The 24,690-nt window shown below is 38.2% G+C and overlaps 2 protein-coding genes across 2 annotated transcripts; one reads left to right on the top strand and one right to left on the bottom strand.

Moving 5' to 3' along the window:
* Positions 1-503: 503 nt before the first annotated feature.
* On the bottom strand, positions 504-3,713 carry buc2l (bucky ball 2-like). Its single transcript, XM_056253645.1, has 3 exons — positions 3,500-3,713; positions 656-3,067; positions 504-566 (listed from the first exon to the last, which is right to left on the bottom strand). Exons 1-3 carry the CDS (start codon positions 3,693-3,695, stop codon positions 526-528), a joined length of 2,649 nt encoding a protein of 882 aa, XP_056109620.1. The 5' UTR covers positions 3,696-3,713; the 3' UTR covers positions 504-525.
* A 5,641-nt stretch (positions 3,714-9,354) lies between these two features.
* On the top strand, positions 9,355-23,993 carry kbtbd2 (kelch repeat and BTB (POZ) domain containing 2). The gene is made up of 4 exons (XM_056253655.1): positions 9,355-9,808; positions 15,238-15,616; positions 21,785-21,950; positions 22,310-23,993. Exons 2-4 carry the CDS (start codon positions 15,444-15,446, stop codon positions 23,864-23,866), a joined length of 1,896 nt encoding a protein of 631 aa, XP_056109630.1. The 5' UTR covers positions 9,355-9,808; positions 15,238-15,443; the 3' UTR covers positions 23,867-23,993.
* The last annotated feature ends 697 nt before the right edge of the window (positions 23,994-24,690 follow it).

Here is a 24,690-nt window from a genome sequence, read left to right as displayed (position 1 = left end):
ACTCTCTCCATGGGGTGTGCATTGTGTCTCCCTGTTGTGTGAGCTCTGGAGAGAGAAAGAAAGGGGGATTAACAAAATAACAGCAAAAGATTAAGTGATTAAATAAAAGGAATTTTAAATGTGCATTAAATACATAAACAGATAGGGTATAATAGGGACACAATTCTTTCAAGACACAAAATGAAGTTCAAAACGTAGGTTCGGGAGAAGCCTAAACATTCAGTCCTGTCAATCATCATTACTATACAAGCAGCAGACACCACATCATTCCATTGACAAATTCTTCCTGCAGCCGCCCTTCCCACCTACTCCTCCTGTAAATTATCTCTATCCTCTTATGCTCAATTCCATCATGGGGGGTTTTAACTCGGAGCTCAAGCCAAGCCTCAGGTTCGAGCCTCTTCCAAGGACAGCAAGCCAAGTTAGTTTGCTATTAACATTTAAGGCTGAATGGGAAGGCGAACTAGTGAATTAACTTTCTTACCTTGCGAGTACGCTTTTCTTTTCTTTTTCTGGATCCTTCTTTCAGTTTTTAGGTGCCTGCATTCTTCCTTTCCATGCATTGTCTGCCAGAAGAAGATATAGGTAACAATATAGAGTATATATATACACATATACACAGAGAATTTGGGCAACAGTCTCTTGGCAGCCCTACCTTTCTGCAGTCTCTGTAACAATCTCTCATTTGGGTTGATAATACAGTCTTCCCCACTCTTTTCCCAAGTTCTCCATTCAAGGTCAACACATTTATCTTGAGCAGCGCTGGCATTAAGGCATTGGTAATTTTCGAACAGTCCCGTTTGATCTCTGATTTTAGGCTGATAAGCAGCACAGCCTTTTGCCACATGATTTCCCAAAATAATTTTTTGGATATCATGGACTCCCTCAGTAGCCCTTTTGTCATCAAAGGTTATCATTTTAGCAATCTCTTCTCTTTTGCAACAAAGACCATCTGAAAAAGAAAGCTTTCTATGATCCTTTCCTTTCATGTTATATCTACATGATGTGCAGAAGGGAAGCTTTTTCTCCAATGTGGAATGAGAAACCCAACCACACGTCATTGCAGATCCATCAAGCCTCGGACTGCTTTTTGCTTTGCGCTTGCAAGTATGAACCGAACCATGCTTCTGATCTGAGACATCAATTGCTGGTCTTTGGTTCCTGGTGTCTTTCCCATTTCTGAGAGAAGATTCAAGACCAATGGCAAGGGACATCTTTGGTAGCCGCCTCTCTGAAATGTTAGGCTGTTGTTGTTCAATGGGTAACTTACTGTAGTAATATACATTACCAAAGTCAGCCAGCCAGCTTGTTGAGGGACGGTATGGTGAGTGGGCCTTAAGTGAGCTAAGGGAGTCTTCACGTTTAGTTGATGCACCGGTTTGTTGACTTACCCCTACTGGAATACCATTAGTGGAAGACTGATTCATCTCTGACAGAACATCACTGAATTTAATCTGTGGACTCAGAGGTTTCTGAGGAGTTAAAAATCCATTCTCAACCATCCACTCATTTGAAGGCACATACGGCATCAAAGACTCTACTGACCAGGTAGAGGCCTCTAGTTGATGTGGAAGACCATGATATTTAGTAGATGCATCAGTTTGTTGATACTTCCCTACAGGAACACAATTTGGCTTTGAGATACTATGACTGGGTTCAATCAGTGGGCTCAAAGGTTTCTGAGGGGTTAGAAGACCATTCTCCATCATCCACTCACTGGACGGCACATACGGCATCAAAGACTCTACCGACCAGATAGAGGTCTCTAGTTGATGTGGAAGACCATGATATTTAGTAGATGCATCAGTTTGTTGATGCTTCCCTACAGGAACACAATTTGGCTTTGAGATACTATGACTGGGTTCAATCAGTGGGCTCAAAGGTTTCTGAGGGGTTAGAAGACCATTCTCCATCATCCACTCACTGGACGGCACATACGGCATCAAAGACTCTACCGACCAGATAGAGGTCTCTAGTTGATGTGGAAGACCATGATATTTAGTAGATGCATCAGTTTGTTGATGCTTCCCTACAGGAACACAATTTGTCTTTGAGATACTATGACTGGTTTCAATCAGTGGGCTCAAAGGTTTCTGAGGGGTTAGAAGGCCATTCTCAATCATCCACTCACTGGACGGCACATACGGGTTAAAAGACTCTACCGACCAGATAGAAGCCTCGAGCTGACAAGGCTGGTCATGGTACTGTATGTCAAACGGCAGCCGCAGAATCTTAAAGGGAACATTGGTAGAGTTTCCATCTTCCTTCTCCTCTGTATGAAAAGGCATCTCTGATTTTTTCTTTGCTTTAAGGCTTTGGGTAACGACAGATCTGCTTGGCTTAGGATACGTTTTAAAAGTTCTACAAGATGGAGAAGTTCTCACCACAGTAACTTCTGTACAAGCAGGGAGACAATGCTTACTGGAGTATCTTAACATCCCAGCTTCAACCTTCCGTTTATCCTTCCTTACTGCTAATGACTGGTAAGAGCACAAGACGACATCCTCTGAAGATTGTACAGATGCCAAGCTGCACTGCAAAAGGTCAGTTTCGTTCTGACTAACTAGCTCCATGTTCTGAAAGATCTTAAGCCCAGAAGGCATTTCATTGCATTTGATTTGTACCCGTTCGGCTTGGAGGACTTCAGTCTTGGGAACAGCAGATAAACCAGTAATGTCAATAGTATTGGTGGCATTGCAATTTTGAGTCAGTGTGGATGTACCTTCAGGGCAAGCTACTGATTTGTTATCTGAGGAGCAGGGGGATGTTGACACTGGACTGTCACAGCCAGTACCCCTACCTGATTCAGAACAAGTTTGGGACCTTGCTGCATGTCCATGTGAGTCTATGCTATGACAAAAGGGTTCAGTTTGCACCTCTGAGCTGACCATCACACGACCAACAGGCAAACCGTTTTGGAAATGGGATCGGTGGGTCTGGTGGGCAATAATTGGAGCCACATGGGGAGTCATTCGTCTGTAGTCCAATATGGGCAGTTGAGCATGAGGAATCATGTATCCAGGGACTTCCAAACACGGGGGAAGTAGTAGTGGCATCATGCCGTAACCTTGAAAACAAAGAACAGTCATATCACGTAAATGTGGGTGTCAATGAATACATTTTAACAGACTGCCTGGTAGCATTAACAGCTGGATCCTAGTATCCTGAAAATTAAAAATCCTCAAATCACACTTAATTCATGTAAAGTAAATATCACACTTCATGTTATGAAAAATTTGCAGATTCCTCCATATTTTCAATCGAGAGCTTAATATGCTTGAGACAATCCAGAAAACCCATCAGGAAGCTTTTAGAAACACTTTTTAGGAACATCATGTTCATCGGGTAAAATTAAATAAAAGGCACAATAAATAAAGTAAAATCCTGAAAAATTGCTCAGTTTAATTCAATTGAAATCCATATCTGAAGAAAAAAAAAATAGCAACCCTAACAATATTTAGTAAAATGAGAAAAGAAACAGGTATGGTTTAGAAGATACCTGATCCATGAAATCCACCGTAGGGAGCATATGGAGTTGGCATGGACCACTGATATGGGAAGAGAGGTTGGACATTGGGAACGTAAAAGGGTTGGTTTTGATGGAGGTGTTCATCTGGGTGTAACACTCTGGAGGGCAGAGGACCAGGGAGCGGATGGGCCTGTGCATACAGTGATCCACTCAGTACACCTGCCATAGCACCAGTGGGCTCTTGGGTAGCAGTTATACTTGAAGAAGAACAACAAGTCAAGAGAGGGTTTTAATAATTTGGTCAGACTAGTCTTTAAACTACAGTCAGGCTTTTGTTTTTGAAGTTGAACTGAAGCAGTTCTCATTTTTGTTTGGGATGATTTTAGAATGCTTGACCTTTCTTATATTATATAGTTCTTTCAAAAGCAAGATGAACTTTTACTTATCAATCCACACTTTATTATCAGTTTTATTTTACATGTATTTAGGCTTTGCTAGCATTTTATGACAAACAGTTATCAAATGTTTGATAGCAACTGAATGGTTTGTTTAAACTATTAAAACTTCAATTAAACAAAGTAGGTGGCTTTATTTAGATTTTACATCGCTTACCTGAAAAGCTTTTTCAGACCAGAAATAATCACAATAAAAGTTAACCTACAGTTTTCCACAAGTTTAAATCAATAGTGTGTTGTGAACCCAGAGAAAACCACACCCAAATAATTAGACCAATTAATTAGAATGACATTAATTAGAACGAAGCATGAGCTGATTAGGCAGTCCAGCTGACTCTATTAGAAAGGCTGTTGATTCCAGAAAAGTTGTTTGGTGTTAGTTTAGTTTACTATTAATGCACAACAACTGCAAACACAGAAAGATGATAGGCTTGTGTGAGATTCCAAATGCCTCACCTTAGACAAGAGTAGATAACTGCAGTCAGGGGATCCAAAAAAATGCAGTCAAAAGTGTTGATCAGCCACCCACGAGATCAAAAGTGGATATTTCTTGATTAATACTCCTTTGCCTTGTTTTAATAAATTGGATGTGATTTAGTAAATGTTATTCAATTCAACCCCCCAACCAACCAATTTTTTTTTTTTTTTTTTATAAAGACATGTATTTTATATAGCCTATGTGTGTATAGATGGTTTGAACAACCATGATGTTTTGTTCTCTTCTAAAATGCTTGATTTTAATACACACACACATATATAATATGTATATAATAATAATAATAATAATTCATTACATTTATATAGCGCTTTTCTCTGCACTCAAAGCGCTTTACATATGGAAGGGGGAATCTCCTCAACCACCACCAATGTGCAACATCCACCTGGATGATGTGACGGCAGCCATAGTGCGCCAGAACGCCCACTACACACCAGAGGAGACAGAGTGAAGCAGCCAATCAGGCTATATAAGGGGATGATTAGGAGGGCATAATGGACAGAGGCCACTGGGGTTACACCTCTACTTGTTTGAAAGACATCCTGGGATTTTTTTGTGACCACAGAGATTTAGGACCTCGGTTTAACGTCTCATCCGAAGGACGGTCCTCTTTGACAGTATAGTGTCCCCATCACTACACTGGGGTGTAAGGACCCACACAGACCTATATTTGGAGATGCCAGATGAAGCCTTATATTAAACTAAGCTTATGAAATGTCTAATGATTTAAACTTCACCATAATGCACACCGCACATTTGACACCTCAACAATATCTTGTAGTTCCAGACATTAACTGTTCTTTTGTCTTGCACTCTTATGGAGATTGTGATCTTGTTGCAACTGTAGCACATTTGAAGTATTAGGATAGTACAAATATAAAAAAAAAACATAACATCACTGACATAAAAAAGAGCACTGAGCACATACTATTTCATCATGTAACAGAAAAAACAGACATAAAGACATAAAAAATCGGAGATGAATGCATTGTACAACACAGTCACAGCAAACAAGAAGGACCCAACTGCGACAAACAGGATGTACAAACAGGATGAACTCAAATGTTAAAAATGTAGGCAGGCGCAGGCCACCAGAGCGGACATAAACAGGAAGATGAGGTCAGACAGGACCCGATAGCCTGTGTTGTGAGTGCCACCGTCTGGACAGAGCAGGTAGTTGGAAGAGAGAGCAGTGGAACCAGACTGGGTAAGGGGATCACGTGTCAGTGCCCCGCTGTGGTTTGCTGTCGCTGCTCTCCCACACAGAAAGCTCAAATTGTTCGATTGTTAAAGCAACATACACATACAGCCAACAGAACATGTGCCATATGGTCAGTCCTCTCCGCTGCTCTCCTTTGTCTGTTGAGCATTAAATCTCATCATCTGGTAGCTGAGATAAAACCCATTTAAACCAAACTCTCTCCAAGCACATGAATCTTTCATAGCGGTAAAGATGAATGTTTTCACAGTGTCTTCTCATGTTTTTCCGCTATCATCTTTCTTATCTCTGTGCTCAGGCGATGGAGGAAATGATGTCAGCACGATCCAAGCAGCAGACTGTGGTATTGGTATTGAAGGGAAGGGAAGGTATTTCTCATTAACTTAGATTGTCTTTTCCTGTTGCTGTAACTTTTCAATTTATCTTTAATTAACCATATTTCCCTCCAAATACATTCTCACTATTTGTCTAGGTGTTTTACTTTTTTGCATCTAATTCTTTTTGCCCCATTATTTGCACCCATTTGGGACCCACATGAGCCCATATAATGAACATCTAAATTGGTCCTACTTAGAGCCAACTATGGACCCAACATTTGCCACTATGGACTAACATTTATGGGTCCCACGTGGAGCCAATGGACACATTTCCAATGGACAAATTTGGGTTGCAAATGCAGGGCCTCAGTGACAGCCCATCAAATACCTACATGGGGTCCACAAGGAAATGTTGGCTGGGCAAGAACCACAGAGAGAATAAACTATACAAGTTTTTTTTGTTTTGTTTTTTGCTTAACTCATAATTTAGTTCAATTAATTAATACCACCTTAATCAATTCAGAATGATTCACTTTAAATCATAATAAAATGCAATTAGATTTGAATAGGATTTAATGCTTTCTCTAATGTGACTTGAGAAAGAAAATTAAACTAGGCCTACTTTGTTTATTGCACCAAAAAGTAAATTGAAAGGCAGCATTTACTTTTAAATAAAAATCTAAGAATCATTTTAGAATAAGCTATTTCACTTAACAGATGTTTATATATTGACCACAGGACAAAATAATAACTGAATTTATTAGGGGTGTAACAATATATCTTGTCACAATATATCACAATGCAAAAATGCAATAATATGTATTGTGGATATTGACATTGACATATGTATTGTGTATCGTTTACCCAGGAAAAAAATCTAATTTTCAGTTTTAGTGTTGGTAATACATTACACTGCCATATATAAACGTGAATATATATATATATATATATATATATATATATATATATATAATGCAATGGGGGAATATTTGTGGGTCCTGATAATGGCCTACATTATTTTAAATACAGTAAATCTGGTCAGTGACAGAGTGCAAACATATTCGTCTAAAATAATTCTTTATTTTCAGCCTCAGAATCATGAATATTTTTATTTTGGTGTCACCATTGTCCTGTGCATTGGGTTACTAGCACCAAGTCCAAACCTATTAATTTAAACCCACACTGTAATATCAAATTTAGCATTTTAATCAACAGTAAATTTTTTGTTAACCTTTTATCATATTGGAGTATCGCAATAATATCGTATTGTGAGTTTAGTATCGTGATATCGAATCGTGACATGAGGGTATCGTTACACCCCTAGAACTTACACAAAAGACCTAGTGTTTAGAAATATCACAATTAGGCTACATTGTGTCTGTTACATATGAACTAACAAATAGACATTTAAGTTTATTTGGTACTTTCCTGTTATCCGGACCCCACGATGGCCTACCCCTAACCCCGCCCCTAAACCTACCCGTCACTGGGGTTAAGACCAATCAGGGACGATGGCCTACCCCTAACCCCGCCCATGGTATATGGTGGGGTCCGGATAACAGGAAAAAAACATTTTTTCAATCCTAATCAAAAGTTCTACACTGGTCTTCACTCCCATTTAAACACTTGGGCCAAATACAGGAAATACAACCTCGGAGGACAAGTGGTCAAGTGCAAAGACTGCATGTATGGGTATTGAGACAGGCCCTCTCACAGAGACTTATTGACGTTAAGGCTATAGAGTGCTGCAGAGAAGACATATTTTTGTAGGCAAAAATCTGAAATCTGGTTATCAATTTAGCACTTCCGGTTCCACTGTCCTGAGGTCAGTGGGTTTTTTGAATGGGTTTTTGATTAAGTGCCGTCTTTGGTGGACACAAGCTCAATATATTTGCACGTTTTATTCGACGACATAAAATACATTAGTAATACCCCTTGTGATTTAAAAAAAAAAATTGTCTTGAAAAAGGCAGTTACTAACAAGTGGCTAAATGGGACTACAGAGGTTGTCTGGGACATTAAACGTCATCGCGCTGAACAGGATAACCCATCTATCTCAACTAGTCCGCTTTAACAGCCTTATTGTGTTTATAATCATGCTCTACCTCCATCTTTCAGGGAAAATGTTTTTTTTTTTTTAAATAAAGACTGAAAAAGTTGTCAGAATCTTAAGGATGGTGACATTGAAGTCATGAGACTGTGGTTCCGAAGTTATACCCTATGTTTAGCTTTTGCTTCAAAATTAATATAAGTTGTGTTAATTTGTGAAGATTATACAAAACGTGTAAGTATCATAAACTTTTGTTAGTCGCAGATCTTATTTTCTGCATAATCCAAAAGAAACTGGAAAAATCCTATTGGGGTCCATTCTTTGTACCTCGCTTAATACATCTGAGATGATTTGACAGCTGCCAGATCTTCTAATCGTGATAACTGATCTCTGGCTAATATCGTTCTTCAAATTAATTAAGTTCAAATTATCAAGGGCTGATATCGATACTCAAAACCATGATCAGGTAACACTTTATTTTGTCAAAAATAGTTACTAACTCTCATTAGATTATTAGTAGGCGATCTGCTTAATATCTGCTAACTTGTTATTGTGATGCTCCTCCAAAAGACATTCTACTGACTAAGTAATTTTGCAACTACATGTCAACTTATTCTACTAACCCTACCAGTCTACTAATACTCTACTCTACTAACACTCTAATGAGAGTTAGTTGTAGGTGCAACATTACTTATAGTCCATATAATGTGTTAAATGGACCATCAAAATAAAGTGAAACCATATAATGTAATAGCCTATATTACAAGGATTTCTGAAGGATCATGTGACACTGAAGGCTGGAGTGATGAAAATTTTGCTTTGCATCTCAGAAATAAATTATATTTTAAAGTATATTAAAATAGAAAACCACTATTTTAAATTCACAATATTTCTGTTACTGCTTGTTTTTCCAGATATTACTGTTTTTTCTGCATTTTTTATATAAAAAGGCAGATACTTTAAAAAAAAAAACATTTAAAATAGTAATGTTTCAAAACTTTTGAACTGTAGTGTATATTATGATTTTTTTTTTTCAATTAATTTTTTAATTATTATTATTTGAATTTATTATCGTCCCTGGTTCAATAAGGTAGGCTACTCTTGTAAGGAAGTAGCAGTGTCTGGGACTCCGCAGCTCCGCTTCAAAAAATGCAATCTAAAGGTAACATGCACGTCAGTGGTGGATATATTCGATTTCAAATAAGATTTAATAACCAACTTAATGATAGTTTGAACTGTAAGATGCCATATACAGACGACGTGTATTAGCATAATTTAGCAGATCATCCTGCGGGCCAGGCGGAAGAAGCTTGTCCCCGCCCCCTTCGGTGAAATGCTTGTCGCTGGTTCCTATCTACCGGTTTAATTCGGGCTGCTAGCATGCAGCTAGCTTTCCCGATCGAAGCGACTTCTTAAATTACGCTTCCGTAGCTCACTCGACGTCTAAAGGCCCGGATAAGTCACTTCATCGTTGCATACAGAGTGCAAATGTTTTAAGTGCACGAGCGATCTTCGATACATTTAATATCGATCTGGTTAATTGCAGGAAAGTATTGCTGTTCGTAGCTAGATTTGCTTATATATTTAGCAGCATAATTCTATATCAGTGATCAGTGAGTAACGTTAATATGCGCTTGAAATCATGATCAGGGCGTCAAGGTGTTTGTTGTAGGGCACCGGGTTTCGATCCGGAAAGGACCGAGCATTTCTAGACGACTGCTGTCTGAGAAAAAGCTTCGTCTTTGTGTGTTGTGGATCCGACAGAAACGCGCAGCAGCCGGAGTTCCAGCAACACATCGGAGGTAAGGTGACCTCTAGCAGGCCTGTTTAACAGCGTAGTGTGATTATGATCCGGATAGTCCCTGCTAGGCTCCAGTTTTGATCAAATGTTTACAAGATAAAACTCCGCATGTTTGCGTAGTTCAGTAAGATGCAGTAGTATGGCGTAAGCACTATAATCGGATATCAGCAATGATGCCGGATCAAAACACGTTCGTCACTTAAGAAATTAAGCTAATATAACGTTAATCTTTAACCGTATCTAAGATAATATAATCGTTTACTGTACTGTGTGTATAGTTGTTTCTAAGCTGCTTTTCATATATTTAGAGGGGAGACTGAGAAATGTGGGTGTAATGAGTTCATGTTGTTACATTAGCTACTGATCTCTGAATTAATGAGCTTTCACCGGAAAAGGCTCATGTCCCGCCAATTTACAAACCTCATAATAAGAAAGGCAGCCGATGCCGACTGATGTAACGTATTATTTCATAGGCTGCATCTCACGTTTTCATAACTCCTTCACGTGCTGAGTGGAGATCGATAACTACGACGACTGACAACGTCATATAAGTTTACGTTTGGTGCAGTGGGTGGTTAAAGGCCCCCTGAAATCAAAAGTTTTTTTTTTTTTTTTTTGCTTTTAGTATGAATATGTTAGCCTTAAGGTTATGAATAAGCTTAGGTGATCCAAATCAATGACAATTTTGCATTTAGGAGATATAAGCATCAAAAACTTACAGAGTCCTCACTTCCGCTGATTTCACTGATTTTTATGACATCATGCGGACTTCAGCTTCTCATCACATCAAAATTTCACTTTCATAATTTATTTCACGTCAACAATAATCTGGCAAATGTCTTCTTTAAAACAAGACCAACCATAGGTCTATATTCCAAAGCAGTGGCGGCTCCTGCAAAATCTCTCAGGGGGGGGCAAATGTTTGGATGATTGATAAGGATAAGGTCCAACCATGCAATGGATAAATTAACAGCTTAAGCATGTAAAGGCAACTTCACTACTTTAAGATTGTGTCGCAGACCTGACAAAATAAATACATTTATTTTAGTTATAAAATAATTTATTTATTATAATATAAATATAGAGATACAAGGTTTCCATCCCGACAGCAACAATGTATCAGGCAGAATCCATATTGAATTATCTCCCATTTAAAAAAAATAAAAATTAATGCTATTGGTCACCCTTTACATCTGTCAATGTGTTTTACAAATATTTTACCAACGGAAAGCATTAAAAGATCTTGGAAATTATTTTGGGAAAAGTTATTTTATTATTTCCTGAAAAGTAACAGTTTTGGACATACACGATTGTGTGGGTGTTCGAATGGAAATGTACAAATTTCAAAGTACAATGCTAGGAGTAAAAAAGACTGCTACCATCCTTTCCTAAACTGATTGTAAAAACAAAGTGAGATTTTCCAACACTCGAGTATTAAAATGTTCAGCAATACCTCTTTAGACAGCCTCTGCTTGTCTTCTTCTCCCAAGGCCCTCCTAGATCTTGTTGTTCCTGTTGCTACTTGCTCCTGCTCAATGTATGCTGATTACTACGACGGGCTGACTGGTATTTATTTTAATGACACGATTATGACTGCGTTCGCCATGACGTTGTTCAAGTTCAGCTGGCCTCAACTCGCGAGTCGCGAGATGTCCCAACAGTCTCTCTCGCTCTCGCTCTCGCTCATTTTTATTTTTATTTTTTTAATCACATTTGATAAATATATTATATAGTAGTGTTTCATTTTTTCTTGTTATTCAAATTCAAAATTGTTTTTTAATATTATTTGTCACTTAATCTTAAAGATATTTAATAGTGTAGGCTCCCACCAATCGCTGCACAAGTTAAGGGTACGTATGATGACGTAAGCACGTTAGTGCGAGCCCTCCCGGAACCCATAGAGAATGCATTGCAGTGCCTCCAGTTTGAAAAAAAAACATCTTTGAATGGAAGTCTATGGGAACACTCGGGGCGATTCTCAGCCAGAGTGAAATCGCCCAAAAAGAGGCGGTACTCCACAGAACGCGACATGACGCTGATTGGAGTATAGCACTATAGTGACGGCTAGCGTAACTCTGTGGTTGAATGAGATTGTGAATGTGATTGAAAAAGTCACTTTCGCACTTTGGTGGTGCGTCGCCCAATCGCCCTAATGAAGAAACCGCCCCTGTTCCAAAGCATTCTTGAATTACAACCATTTAAGTTTGGATAGTGATTTTCATGTCTATGCAGGAAAAAAAGGGGAGGGTGGCAGTTAAAGGGTTAATTTAGTGATAACAATGAATTAATAAAGCGGTCATTTGCCAGGTTAGGTGTTCATATTTATCTGGAAATTTGCGATTTAAAAAGCCCATTTCATCTTGACTCAATTTCGACCACATACATAACGTTAGCTAACTGTTACTGCGGTTATGAGATAGCTTACATTAACGTTACAGCACTGACGTTAGCTCACTTTGACGTTAATAAAAAACCTTTCCTACTTTACCTCTCTGGATCTTTGGAGAATCTATGAAATGCTACTGTATTGTTTGTACACTGATAGTTGTTGCAGTTGATGGCAGAACACTGTTTTCTTTGTTTCCAAATATTTCCAGACATAATTGGATACAATCATAGACGGATACAATGTATAGTTGTGATAACGGTATTACCATAGACAGTATAAGAAATGGACAGAGCCATCTCATTGGAACTCAGTTGAGACAGTTGAAGCCCATTTTTAGCGATTTCTGAGCACTTCCGTTCCTGACGCGCAGACTCAAACCGACTCAAACTAAGCTTGATGACGTGAGCAACCTGTCTGACAGACGTTAATCTTCTAGTAGCTGTGCGTGAAAATTGCCACCGTTAATCTTGCAGAGACGGGGAACTTGAGCAAAGAGTTCTTTGGCATGAGTGAGCAGGAGTAAGTATTCCGTTGCTTTTATGGACTCATTATCTATGGGCTTCTCCCTTGACGGGACGTCCCCCCGATTGCCTGCGAGTTTCTCCTCCTGTCTGTGCGGTAATTTCTGTACAGCGCGACAGAGAGTCGAGTGGTTATGACGCAATCGTTAGCCTATTTTTACTAAAACTGTTTCTACGGGGCCATAATGTAACATAGAAGGTAATGGAGCTCTTTATACATTGTCGTGTTTCTCTAGAAATAAATAATGGACAAATGGAGTCTTTAAACGCCTCAGATGTAAAGTTATTCGCTGTCAAAGTGACGCCAAAATGAATGGGAGTCAATGGAAATGCTAACGCAAGTGAAGTTCTGCTACAACATGGCGGCACCCGGCCGGCTTCAACTTCCGGTCGATGGATTACCCCCTTGGGTATTACGGTAAAGCCGTTGGTTCAGTCCAAAATGGCGTCAGCGCGACAGCAGCGCCATCTAGCGATTGTTACCAAAACTGCAACGGAGTTTCGCCTCTTGTTACTTCTATACTCTTTGGTGCAGGTCTCTACATCCATAGACATAATAAATACATAGGCTAGACGCCCTATTGGCCGCTTTGGAACGTTGCTGCGATACGTCAACGGGTCCGCCATTTTGCGGAGGGCAAGACTGCGCTGTGAACAAATGTAAGTAAACGGGGGAGCTGCGTTTTTTCTGGATAAAAACAAACTGTTTTTACATTTATCAACCGATTTCAGTGGTTTGTATGTGGTGTACAAAAAGTTCCATCTCTAGTTATTTAAAATCTCGATAGTTAGACTTGTAAAATATTTTTTTTAATAAAGAATGGTCAATTAAGCTCAGGCTTGTCATGTATCTGGCTTTTTGTTCTTGGATAAGAATGGTGAAGACCCCCATACTGAGATATAATTTAAGTTTTCTTATTGTGGAAAAAGCATTTTCTGTGATTGACCAGCTTTTAGCAATAACAAAGATAATTGATGGATCCTTTATAATAATACGTTATGGTACAACTACAGTGCAATGCAAATAGTAAATATAACATAAAGTGAGAAGTAATAGTAAATAGTTTAGTCAATAAAATAAACAAATAGTATACAGCAAATAAAATAGTAATGATTAGTATAATTATATAATATCATACGTACAATAATAAAATCATAAAAATATTGATAATAGCATTTATTAATAATACTATAATAATAGCAATAGAATAAGAAATATAAATTACAGAATATACACAATAAAAATTAAGTTAAATAGTGACTTTAATATTTAACTCTTTTTGTTAAATTTCAGTTTTATTGATCAGTAATAGCCATTATAACAGAAGTAGCTTCAGTCAAACATACAGCAGGATACAACGTTAAAATAGCTTAAATATAAAGTTATGAAACTTCACTTTGCCCTCAGCCAAAACGATTTACCAGGGAACCATTTATAGATTAATGAGACCAAAGATCGCCCGTTAAATATACACAAGACGAATTATATCTCATGTTTAACCACTAGACTACAGACATCCGAGTCAGCGGCAAAACTTCAGAAGCACTGGCCGAGGTACGGCTGTTCCAGGCGGGGTAGACGAGCGCTGAGCGCATCTTACAACTCCGAAAACGTCAGATCAAATTTTTAAATAGGCGCTATCTTTATAAACAAACCACATATTTGAGCTTTAAACAACTACATTGTCAACTGAAAAGCTATTTAAACTACATTTCGTGACACAATAACAGTAGTATTTTTAAATGTATCCTCTGAACGTAATTAAATTTTGACCAAATACAACCAAAAACAAACGTTCAGTCTTGCTTGTGAAAGGTAATTCCTCGAAAGCTGTTTTCAATTGTTGGGCGACGTGTACAGCCCCAAACAGCGCACAAAACATGCATTTTTCTCAATTCCCGGTATGAGAGGTATGGGAAAGTTGCCATCCCCAACATGGCGGCGCCGTTGACGTACACTCCAGCGGCCAATAGGGCGTCTATGTATTTATTATGTCTATGTCTACATCCATTGACTGAACACGAACAGCATTTTCTCAACATGTTTCCGTGTTGTTGTTGCTCGGCAACGATGTTGTCTGGGGTTGGGCAAAAGGAGGGAGGGATGGTGGGCAGTGCATGGGGTGGTGACTCAAGGCGGTGACTGAGTAGTTCTGACATCACATTTTTACGGAAGTCACAACGGCTCATGAAAAGGCACAGCTACTTTATGCAGGCTGTGTGCATTTGCCTGTGGATTGACTGTTTTGAAACGTATATGGTAGTTACATAGCACCTAGACCTCTGCTATCATGAAAAAAAGCCAGGAAATGAAATTTTTGACAATATGGGACCTTTAAAGACTTCCTGCGGTTTTCACCCAAAATAAAAAAGCTGTTTTAGCGTTTGAAAGCAAAAAAAAATTGTTTAGTAATTAAGTGTTAGTGCTGTAATTTTACATTTGTTCTATAAAATATTATTATTGTTATTATTATTCAATACTGTTGTTAAAAACGAATATATATTTTTTCTCTGATGTAGATATCTCCCTCTACCTCACGCTTCCTTTTCTCTAAATCCCAACATCCTCCAAGACAGCTGAACACCGGGGCGTGCTGTAAAAGCTGTGACTCAGCATGGTAGAGGAATAACCTTAATTGCAAAGTATTCTGGGAACAGGCCATTGCAGAAAGGAACCTTTACGCTTTGACATCAGTAAGCTGGTTGAAAACTCATGGGATACGAACATGTCGGAGGCTGGAGAGCGTCGGCCAGTCAACGCAGATTATGCAGTTTCTGTGCTGGAACAGCTGAAGTATTTCTACGAGCAGAAGTTGTTGACTGACATCACTCTGCTGGTGGAGGAGAATGAGTTCCCCTGCCATAAGATGGTGCTGGCCACCTGCAGCTCTTACTTCAGGTGGGTAGAGCTGGGCTTTGTGAATACACAGTAATAATTTGTTACATTTATATAGGCTACTCTCCAGATTAACTCATGTTTCTGTTAAAGGGTGAAGATCATCCTTTATGCCTCTCATGCCAGAATTCATTATTACTGAAGCATTTTTTGATGGACTGTGATAGATTGAACTTTCCGTTATTTTTTTATTTGACTCTTATGAAAATATTTTTAATGAAGTAAGACCAGGGGCCGTTTATTTTAAGCCACTCAGAGTAAAATTTTAGTCTTAAATCTGTCAAAATTCTAAGAATGATGTAATTTTACTCTTATTCCTAGACTTAAGAATAAGTGTGATTCATAAAGGTTCCTAAGTGTTAAGACTAGGTCTCAGCTCCTAAATTATTTAAGAGAGCTGAAGAGGTCTCCTAACCTAGTTAGGAGTTACAAGATGGCAGCAGAGAGGAGGAGGTCGTGCACTTTTCAACGAAAATATGATGTATTGGGGTTAAATGATGATGGAGTTGATCAAACGATAAAAGTTTGATCATCAAGGTATTCTTTTTGTAACTGACCTTTAAGAAATTTTATAGCAATTATATGAAAGGAAAGTAATAATTACATTGTTGTCGACTGGAAAAAAGCAGCAGTGCACCGGTGATGATTTGAGCTCATCCGTCCACAAAGCAGGGTCTTGATAGCACTATTGTGGCACTGACCACACCAAATACAGTAGTGGCTAAAAGTGATGTGCGGAGTTATTATTATTTTTATTTTTTAATGACCCTACAAGTTTGCTTAAACCATCAAAATATGAGTAAAATAGTGTTTTGTTGTTCCCTCATATTTTAAAATATTTAAAATATATAAATATAAAAATAAACTTAGTGAAGATATTTATCTGACAAAATTATTTCAAGTCAAGTCGCTTTTTACATTACAGATTGTTTCAAAGCAGCTTTACTGTGATAACAGGAAAATAATGCAACAAAGTTAGTTTTGGCTGTACAGCAGCTCTAAAAGGAAATAGTGTCATTTGTCCAGCTGAAGTAAGTCAATGATGATTCATTTCCATTGTAAAAAATCATTAGTTATCTATTTAGTTCATTAAATAGCCGCTCTGGAACAGTGATGTCATCGTTCAGCTCAGTTCAGTTCTCAGACAATGGTGTCAATGCAGGCAGATCAATAATATTGTTGAAAAAAGGGCAAACTACAGCAACAGGTTTAAAAAACCCCAGAAAAAGCTCACAGGGGAAAAAAAAATCATACATTGTCTTAAACATAGTCAGTTATTAATATTTCATTGTACTCTCTTGTTCATTTGTTTGACAGCCTGGCTAAAAATTATATCTGTACAATTTGGCATGTTTCATTGTGTTATCACAAATAAACAATTGACTCCAAGCACATCACAATACGCGTTAAAAATCTTTAACACATTTTTAATACTATTTGAATAAAGGGTAAATCTGTAAATTTTCCTTTGCCTCACTTTTGGCCACTATTGTGGCAGTTGATTGACTTTCCAATTGATCTTCAAATCTCGCAGCAAAATAAAGCCACTTTTATGAGACTTTCGGGCTTTCCTGAGTTGTTGGATCCATTGATGGAACTCATGTTTGCATAATTGCTCAAACTGTAAATGAGACGACACACATCAATAGAAAAGGATTCCACAGCATAAATACTAATTTGTGATAATTTTGCACAATGCAAAGCATTTAAAAAAAAAAAAAAAAAGTAAATATTAAAGCTTCATTGTCTTAATTAAATGATTTTATTATAATTAGATTAAATGATTGGTGTCATGCTGCAGTGACCTCACCCTTGTAGGCTCACTATTGGCTGATTCAGTGGTTGAGGGCGGGCATTTTGGGTTGACATCACTGTAGTCCTTAGTTCACAGCACTTAAGTGCCACTTCAGTCAGCACTTAAAGGATTAGTTCACTTTTAAAAAAACTTTTGCTGATAATTTACTCACCCCCATGTCATCCAAGATGTCCATGTCTTTCTTTCTTCAGTCGAAAAGAAATTAAGGTTTTTGATGAAAACATTCCAGGATTTTTCTCCATATAATGGACTTCCATGGGAACCAGACGGTTCAAGGTCCAAAAGACAGTTTCAGTGCAGCTTCAAAGGGCTTTAAACGACACCAGACGATGAATAAGGGTCTTATCTAGCGAAACGATCGGTCATTTAAAAAATAAATAGAAAAGTTGAAGTTTAAAAAGCACAAATGATACACGTTCGTGACTCTCCTGTTCGAACTCGTTCATCAAAATGAACAAATCTTTTTTCGAGTCATTTCGTTCATTCAACTAACGAAATGAACGAAATGACTCGAAAAAAGATTCGTTTCGCTAGATAAGACCCTTATTCATCGTCTGGTATCGTTTAAAGCCCTTTGAAGCTGCACTGAAACTGTCTTTTGGACCTTGAACTGTCTGGTTCCCATGGAAGTCCATTATATGGAGAAAAATCCTGGAATGTTTTCATCAAAAACCTTAATTTCTTTTCGACTGAAGAAAGAAAGACATGGACATCTTGGATGACATGGGGGTGAGTAAATTATCAGCAAAAGTTTTTTTAAAAGTGAACTACTCCTTTAAGAATCAGTCTTAGACTTTACTGAAAGTTGAAAGTTCTTTATAAAAGTCTCCTACTCATAGAGAAGTCCTACTTTTTACTAAGAATTTTTTGACACTTAAAGCTGCAGTCTGCAGTTTTTCCTCTTTGTCGCCATCTCTGTTCGAAATCTGCAATTGCAGTCATTCGCGGAATTATCAACTTTACGTGAGTTGTACTTCAACACCCTCGACACGGCACAGCGCGGATGAATCCAATGTTTGAGGAGAGTGTGAGGCTGTCAGTCACCGCGCCGGTGTGGATACTGGCATTCAGAATCACAGATTATTCTTTTTGGAACTATGACCAACATAAGAATTTTCACCGGAAAATGTCATCTGAACTAGTAAGAAACATCCACTTTTGTTCTGGTTCTGACATTGCAGTAAATCACGCTGATTAAATCTAACAATCGCTTATAAGTTATCATATCACGCAAAACCGTGCAAATAATACTTTGTTCTCAAATTGTTAATGTTAACAACGTAAGCAAGCATTGCGTGACTACATGTAATGTCCTTCCGATATGTATCCTTGTTTTTGCATGGGTCCGGTTACAGTCTCTTTTTTTTCTGTAGCCACTCCGAAGTCCGAACGAAGTCTTTTGCATTTTACAGCGGGTGAATCTGTTGTCACTGGTGATTGTCGTTTGAACCTTTCTGGATCCGCCATCAAATTGATAAGTTTAATTATATCAAGTGCTGTGAGAAAAGGCTATAAATCTCCACCTCAACAGCAGATGGAGATTATGCTCGGTAATCTACTACTTTTCCTGCAGCTCCTGGATGTCAACGTTGAATTTACTGTCGAATTTGAACCACTGAATTTGTGGAAGCGAATTTGAAAGCGAAATAAAATGGACCGAAACCCGCCTGTTGAATATTATAGGTTGTATTTTTAATCAGTTTGAATATTTTGTAAGTGAAATATGAAAGGTGAAAATGGATTATTGAAATTTTACTAATGAAAATGTGTTTGAAATGTTTTGAATTGAAATATTCACAGCCTTAATATTCAACCATGCTAAATTTCAGCCCATAAAAATGCAAGCCCTAAAAATACAATGCATTAAAATACAAGCAGGGTTAATGCAATGCATATTTTTTTCAAGTAGTACAATTCAATGTTATGTATTTTCTCAAATATGTATTTTGGATAATTTTTAACCCAAAGAAAGCTACGGACTGCAGCTTTAAGTCAAAGTTTAAGACTATTCTTAAAAGCATTTCTTAGAAGTTTTATACATACGGGCACATATCTAGTTTTAGAATTTTTTATCTAAGATAAAGTTTAAAAACCTATTTTAATCGCTTTTTTTAATATTTTTTTTTATTTTTTTAATCTTTCTCACCATGAAAATAGCCGAGGTAGCTGGCATGGTGTTAAACTGTAAACAAACAAACAAAAAAGAAAGCTTTAGAATTTGTGTATGTATAAAAATGTTACAAAAATGTGAAATTCTTTAAAATTCTGCTTTTTACAGGTAATTCCATTTTCAATTATGCTATTTCACAATTTTGAGTTTTATGCATCACAGAAATGTTGCTCTAGTCTAAATACAAAAATAAAGACAATGTTTTTGCTAATCAGCTCTCATCAGCCTCAGTTAACCTTAGACTAGTGTTGTCACAGTACCAAAATTCCAGTAGTCGGTCCAATGGCAGTTAAATTTCACGGTTCTCGGTACAAATTATGGTACCATAGCAAAAACTGTTGAAACTATTTTATTTAACTGTTTCAAAATAAAAATATTAATTAAATTAGATTATTTATGATGATGATGATAATTTAAGTAAAGAAAATATTTAACATTTAAAAAAAAATTTCCCCATAACAGATTTTGTAATCATTTGGTAATTTTAGATTTTACAACAAAAGGGGCAGGTTTTGAAAGGATTTATAACAGTGCTGTACTGTTTTCAGAAGCAGAAAATACTACTACTTATTTTTTAAAAAAAATTTTTTATGCTTTGTTTAGCTTCCTTCTCATTTTAGAAAGTTCTGTTACTAATTCAATGATTAATTGTTGTTTAATTCTTCAAAATTTATCTCACAACCAACTATTATCATTAAATGTATAGAAAATTGTTGTTTTATATCTGTTTGGGGCAGGGATTAAAATGGTTCAAAGAACCAATTTATTCATTTCAGAATTTAATTAAAAAAATGTTTTATAAGTAAGGAATAATTGATGATGGGACTTTGAATTATTAAAGTACTCAGGTCTGCATTATTTATCTAATATTACAACGGCCCTGGGTCAATTATTCCGCTTATACTATGGTTACCACAGCTCATGAAATTGTGGGTTTTTGTCCTTAAACTCACTTGTGTAATAATTTCTTATGCATCTCATCCCAAGCCTCCTTTGCCAACTCCAAAACATAATTTTAAAGATGGTAACAGAGGCTTGATCATTTGATATGCTGTTATTGGAGTGAAGACATTGATAGATTACTTAAGTGTGTGTGAATAACCTCAGGCTCAGTCTGTGCGTCTCTCAACAGTGTGCGGCAGCAGCGTCTCTATTAAAGTCTAGGGCTGTGCATTGACACAAATTTCATGATTCGATTCTAATTTGATTAACAAACTGGTAATTTACATCTTGGTGAACATCGCTAACTACTAGGCTATAGTGCAATCCTTTTTTTAATTGATTAAAGATTTAGAGAATCTTAAAAGATACAGTTTATTACCGTGAACAAAAGTAATATTGTTTGTTTTGATGAGAAATATAAAAACTAAATAAAAAAACAGCAGCCAATGCTTGCAAAGATATCTTTATAAGTTTATTTTTTGTTTTAGCCATGTTGCTTCCACATTTGTTGTAAGGTAAGATGCATCACATTTGCATAGAAATACATATAGAAAACACCCCATTGCAAAAAACAAACAAACTTTTGAATGGAGCCTCATCAATATCGCACAGAAGCACTGAATTAAACTAACTCTGAAGTGGGATGTGTTCTGAGAATAAGTTGCTATGGCTAATTAATAAACCTGAAAGTTGCCTCAATTTTTGGAACTGAGAGTTGAGTTTACCGTTTATCATAGGCAGAGAGTGTGTAAGGCAGCTTTTTAGTTACTATAAAGTGAACACTTTCTAGGGGATATATAGTCCATTCAGAATTTGAATAAAACTTTTGTTTTTCATGCTTGACCAGCTGCCACATACACTGCAAACTTTCAGGAGTGGCATGGCATCCGCAATAGTTACTTATTATTCGTATTGGCTGCCATGCCAAATCATGCATACAGTAATGCTTGCTTTTCTGTTATAAGTTTGAGAACGTACTCACTTTAATAAATAATTTATAGGGTGCGGTTATGCTCCTAATAAATTATATTTATATGTTAACATTTAAATTTAACACATCAGCAGGGCTCAACACTAAGGTTTTTCTACTGGCCTGGTCAAACCAGTGGTTAAAATATTTACTTGCCCTGCCAATATTTTCACTGGCCCTTTAATCGAACTTTAATCGATGAGTCAAGTTTTTTCCATATGAAATGTAGTTATTTGTTTTGACCTGTGTTGTTTTTTGTTTGTGTTGCTCTAGGGCCATGTTTATGAGCGGGCTCAGTGAGAGCAAACAGACCCATGTTCATCTTAGAAACGTTGACCCCATCACACTGCAGACCATCATAACATATGCTTACACCGGCAACTTGGTCATCAACGACACCACTGTGGAACCTCTCTACGAGACGGCCTGTTTTCTTCAGGTTAGAAAGACATGCACACAACACAGTCTTCCACAGGTTAATTCGTTAAATATATCCGTTTACACGCACAATGCTCACACTGACTTGTTTTAACAAGTTTTCCATTTGCTTCAATCACAAAACCTTTGGGTCACATATTACCGGCGTCACAACATGCCATTGTTGCAGACTTTGAGCAGCATTGTGCATTGTGTACCAATTTTTTTTTTCAGAATTAGCCAAAAGGAGCTTTTCAATAAATGTTTCTTACTAAAACCAACTACTTTTTAGAAGCGGGCCAGTTACAGAATCTCAATATCTACAATACAGTTTCAATTTTTATGTCTACTTATTTCTTTCTTTCATTGATTTCCTCTCAGGTGGAAGATGTTTTACTGCAGTGTCGAGAATATTTGGTTAAGAAAATCACTGCTGAAAACTGCGTCCGCATGCTAAGCATCGGTGACCTGTTCAGTTGCACAGAGTTGAAGCAAAGTGCTAAGCGCATGGTGGAGCACAAATTCTCTGTCGTCTACAGACAGGAAGCTTTCCTGCAGCTCTCGCACGAGCTCTTGCTGGACCTCCTGAGCAGCGATAATCTCAACGTGGAGAAAGAGGAAACGGTACGTGAGGCGGCCATGCTGTGGCTGGAATACAACATGGAAGCACGTTCTCAGTATCTATCCTCCGTCCTCAGCCAGATTCGAATTGATGCGCTTTCTGAGGTGACCCAACGTGCCTGGTTCCAAGGTCTTCCACCGAATGACAAATCAGTGGTAGTGCAAGGCCTGTACAAGTCAATGCCAAAGTTTTTCAAGCCCAGACTGGGCATGACCAAGGAAGAAATGCTGATTTTTGTAGAGGCCGAACCGCCAGCTGAAAGCCACCCCGTCGTAATAGGTCCACGTCACACAGTGGTCTGTTATAGTCCTCAAGCGGAGAAAGTCTATAAACTGTGTAGCCTGCCTGGAGACTTGCAGAAGGTTGGGACATTGGTCACCCCAGACAATGATGTCTACATTGCCGGTGGACAGATACCACTGAAGAGTGCGCTAGCTACCCACGGCAGCAAAAGCGGAAAGCTGCAGGCTGCCTATTGTTCAGTGGACACCTTCTACTGGCTGGATGCCCAGCAGAATGCATGGGTGGCTAAAACGCCCATGCTTTACGCTCGCACTAAACCGTCACTGGTGTATTGTCAGGGTTTCATCTACGCTATTGGCGGTGATAACGTGGGCGGCGAGTTGAATAAACGCACAGTGGAGCGATACGATTGCGAGCAGGATGAATGGAGCGTGACCAGCCCTCTTCCCTGCGCGTGGAGTTGGAGCACAGCGGTAACAGCCCGGGACTGCATTTACGTCATGACACACGACCTCATGTACTGCTACTTCCCTCGTGCTGACACTTGGGTGGAAATGGCCATGCGGCAGACTAGTCGTTGCTTTGCTTCCGCTGCTGCGTTAGGAGATCTCCTCTTCTATATCGGTGGTCTACATGTGGTGGGCAACTCGGGTTTGCGTTTGCCGACGAGCACTATTGATGGCTCCTCTGTTACGGTAGAGATATACGATGTCAACAAAAATGAATGGCGTCTAGCTGCCAACATCCCAGCCAAGCGGTACTCTGACCCCTGTGTGCGTGCCGTGGTGCTACTGAATACGCTATGCATCTTCATACGTGAGACGCACCTAAACGAACGGGCAAAGTATGCTCTGTATCAGTACGACCTGGAGCTCGATTGCTGGTCCTTGCGGCAGCCTGTGTCGGAGCGTGTGCTCTGGGACCTCGGCAAAGATTTCCGCTGTGCCGTGGGTAAATTATACCCGTCCTGCCTTGATGAATCGCCCTGGAAGCCACCCACTTACCTCTTCTCACCTGATGGAGCTGAGGAGTTTGAGGTGGATGAGGACATGGTGTTACTGCCTCATGTATAGTTAATGGCATCATCTTTGAAACTTGTCCTGTAATTTATCCACTGTTCTGATAGGTGATTGAGCCGATGGGCGGACTTCCCTTAATGCCTAATGTGCTCATGGAGAACAAATATTTAATTGGAATCTGTTAATTGGAATTTTTTTTAATTTTGACCCACCTCAGACATGTGTAGTTTTGATTTTCTCATAGCAAGTTTGAGAACTTCGAGAATATTTCATTTATGTCACCATTACAAGTTTGGTATTCTGTTTTGGCATTTCTGTTTTGGCATACTGTTTAATTTGATGGGGTAAATGGATCATGATGCAATTAAATCTCCTTTGGTGGAAAATGACAACTGTACACCCGACTTATTAAATTTATCACTGTTCTTTTGTCTGGTTCATTTTCCAGAAATGTATTGCTCACCTTTCTCCCAAATGTCAGCAGGGTACAGTAGGGTCAAGGGTTTGGTGAGATATTTTGTACTGAATGTTATTTGATGTTTTGGTTTGCTGCTGGTTTGGTGACTTGCTTGGCATTGATGTTGTTGTCATCTGTATCATCATAGTTCACATGTTATATACAAACATACATACATAAGCATGCATTCATAGTGTTTCTTATTAATTACCTACACTGTTGTGGCTCGCCATAGTCTTATCTGTGCCGCCACAGCTTCATAATGAACCGAAGATATTTAAAAACTTCTCATAATAACATAAAAGGTTGCTATTGTTGATTTGCGCCATTGCTTTGGCAACATATCTGTCAGACGAACTAAAATCAAAAGCTCAACTGCAATTTCCGTCAAACTAAAAGCACAAGGGTTTAAATCTATTTC

This window comes from Rhinichthys klamathensis, unplaced genomic scaffold (genome assembly GCF_029890125.1).
Source record: "Rhinichthys klamathensis goyatoka isolate OS25496 unplaced genomic scaffold, OSU_Roscu_1.1 h1tg000108l_1, whole genome shotgun sequence".
NCBI classification, from domain to species: domain Eukaryota; kingdom Metazoa; phylum Chordata; class Actinopteri; order Cypriniformes; family Leuciscidae; genus Rhinichthys; species Rhinichthys klamathensis.
The sequence above is the reverse complement of the archived record's forward strand: the minus strand, read 5'-3'. Positions and strand labels throughout refer to the sequence as shown.

Bases quoted from the DNA above. Each gene is read 5' to 3' on its own strand.
- buc2l (XM_056253645.1), bottom strand. From the start codon at position 3,695: ATGGCAGGTGTACTGAGTGGATCACTGTATGCACAGGCCCATCCGCTC. The intron at 3,068-3,499 runs GTATCTTCTAAA...TTTGTTTTCAAG, and splicing joins CGGTGGATTTCATGGATCAG to GTTACGGCATGATGCCACTA. The intron at 567-655 runs GTAGGGCTGCCA...TTCTTCTGGCAG, and splicing joins GTTACAGAGACTGCAGAAAG to ACAATGCATGGAAAGGAAGA.
- kbtbd2 (XM_056253655.1), top strand. From the start codon at position 15,444: ATGTCGGAGGCTGGAGAGCGTCGGCCAGTCAACGCAGATTATGCAGTT. The intron at 15,617-21,784 runs GTGGGTAGAGCT...GTGTTGCTCTAG, and splicing joins ACCTGCAGCTCTTACTTCAG to GGCCATGTTTATGAGCGGGC. The intron at 21,951-22,309 runs GTTAGAAAGACA...ATTTCCTCTCAG, and splicing joins AGACGGCCTGTTTTCTTCAG to GTGGAAGATGTTTTACTGCA.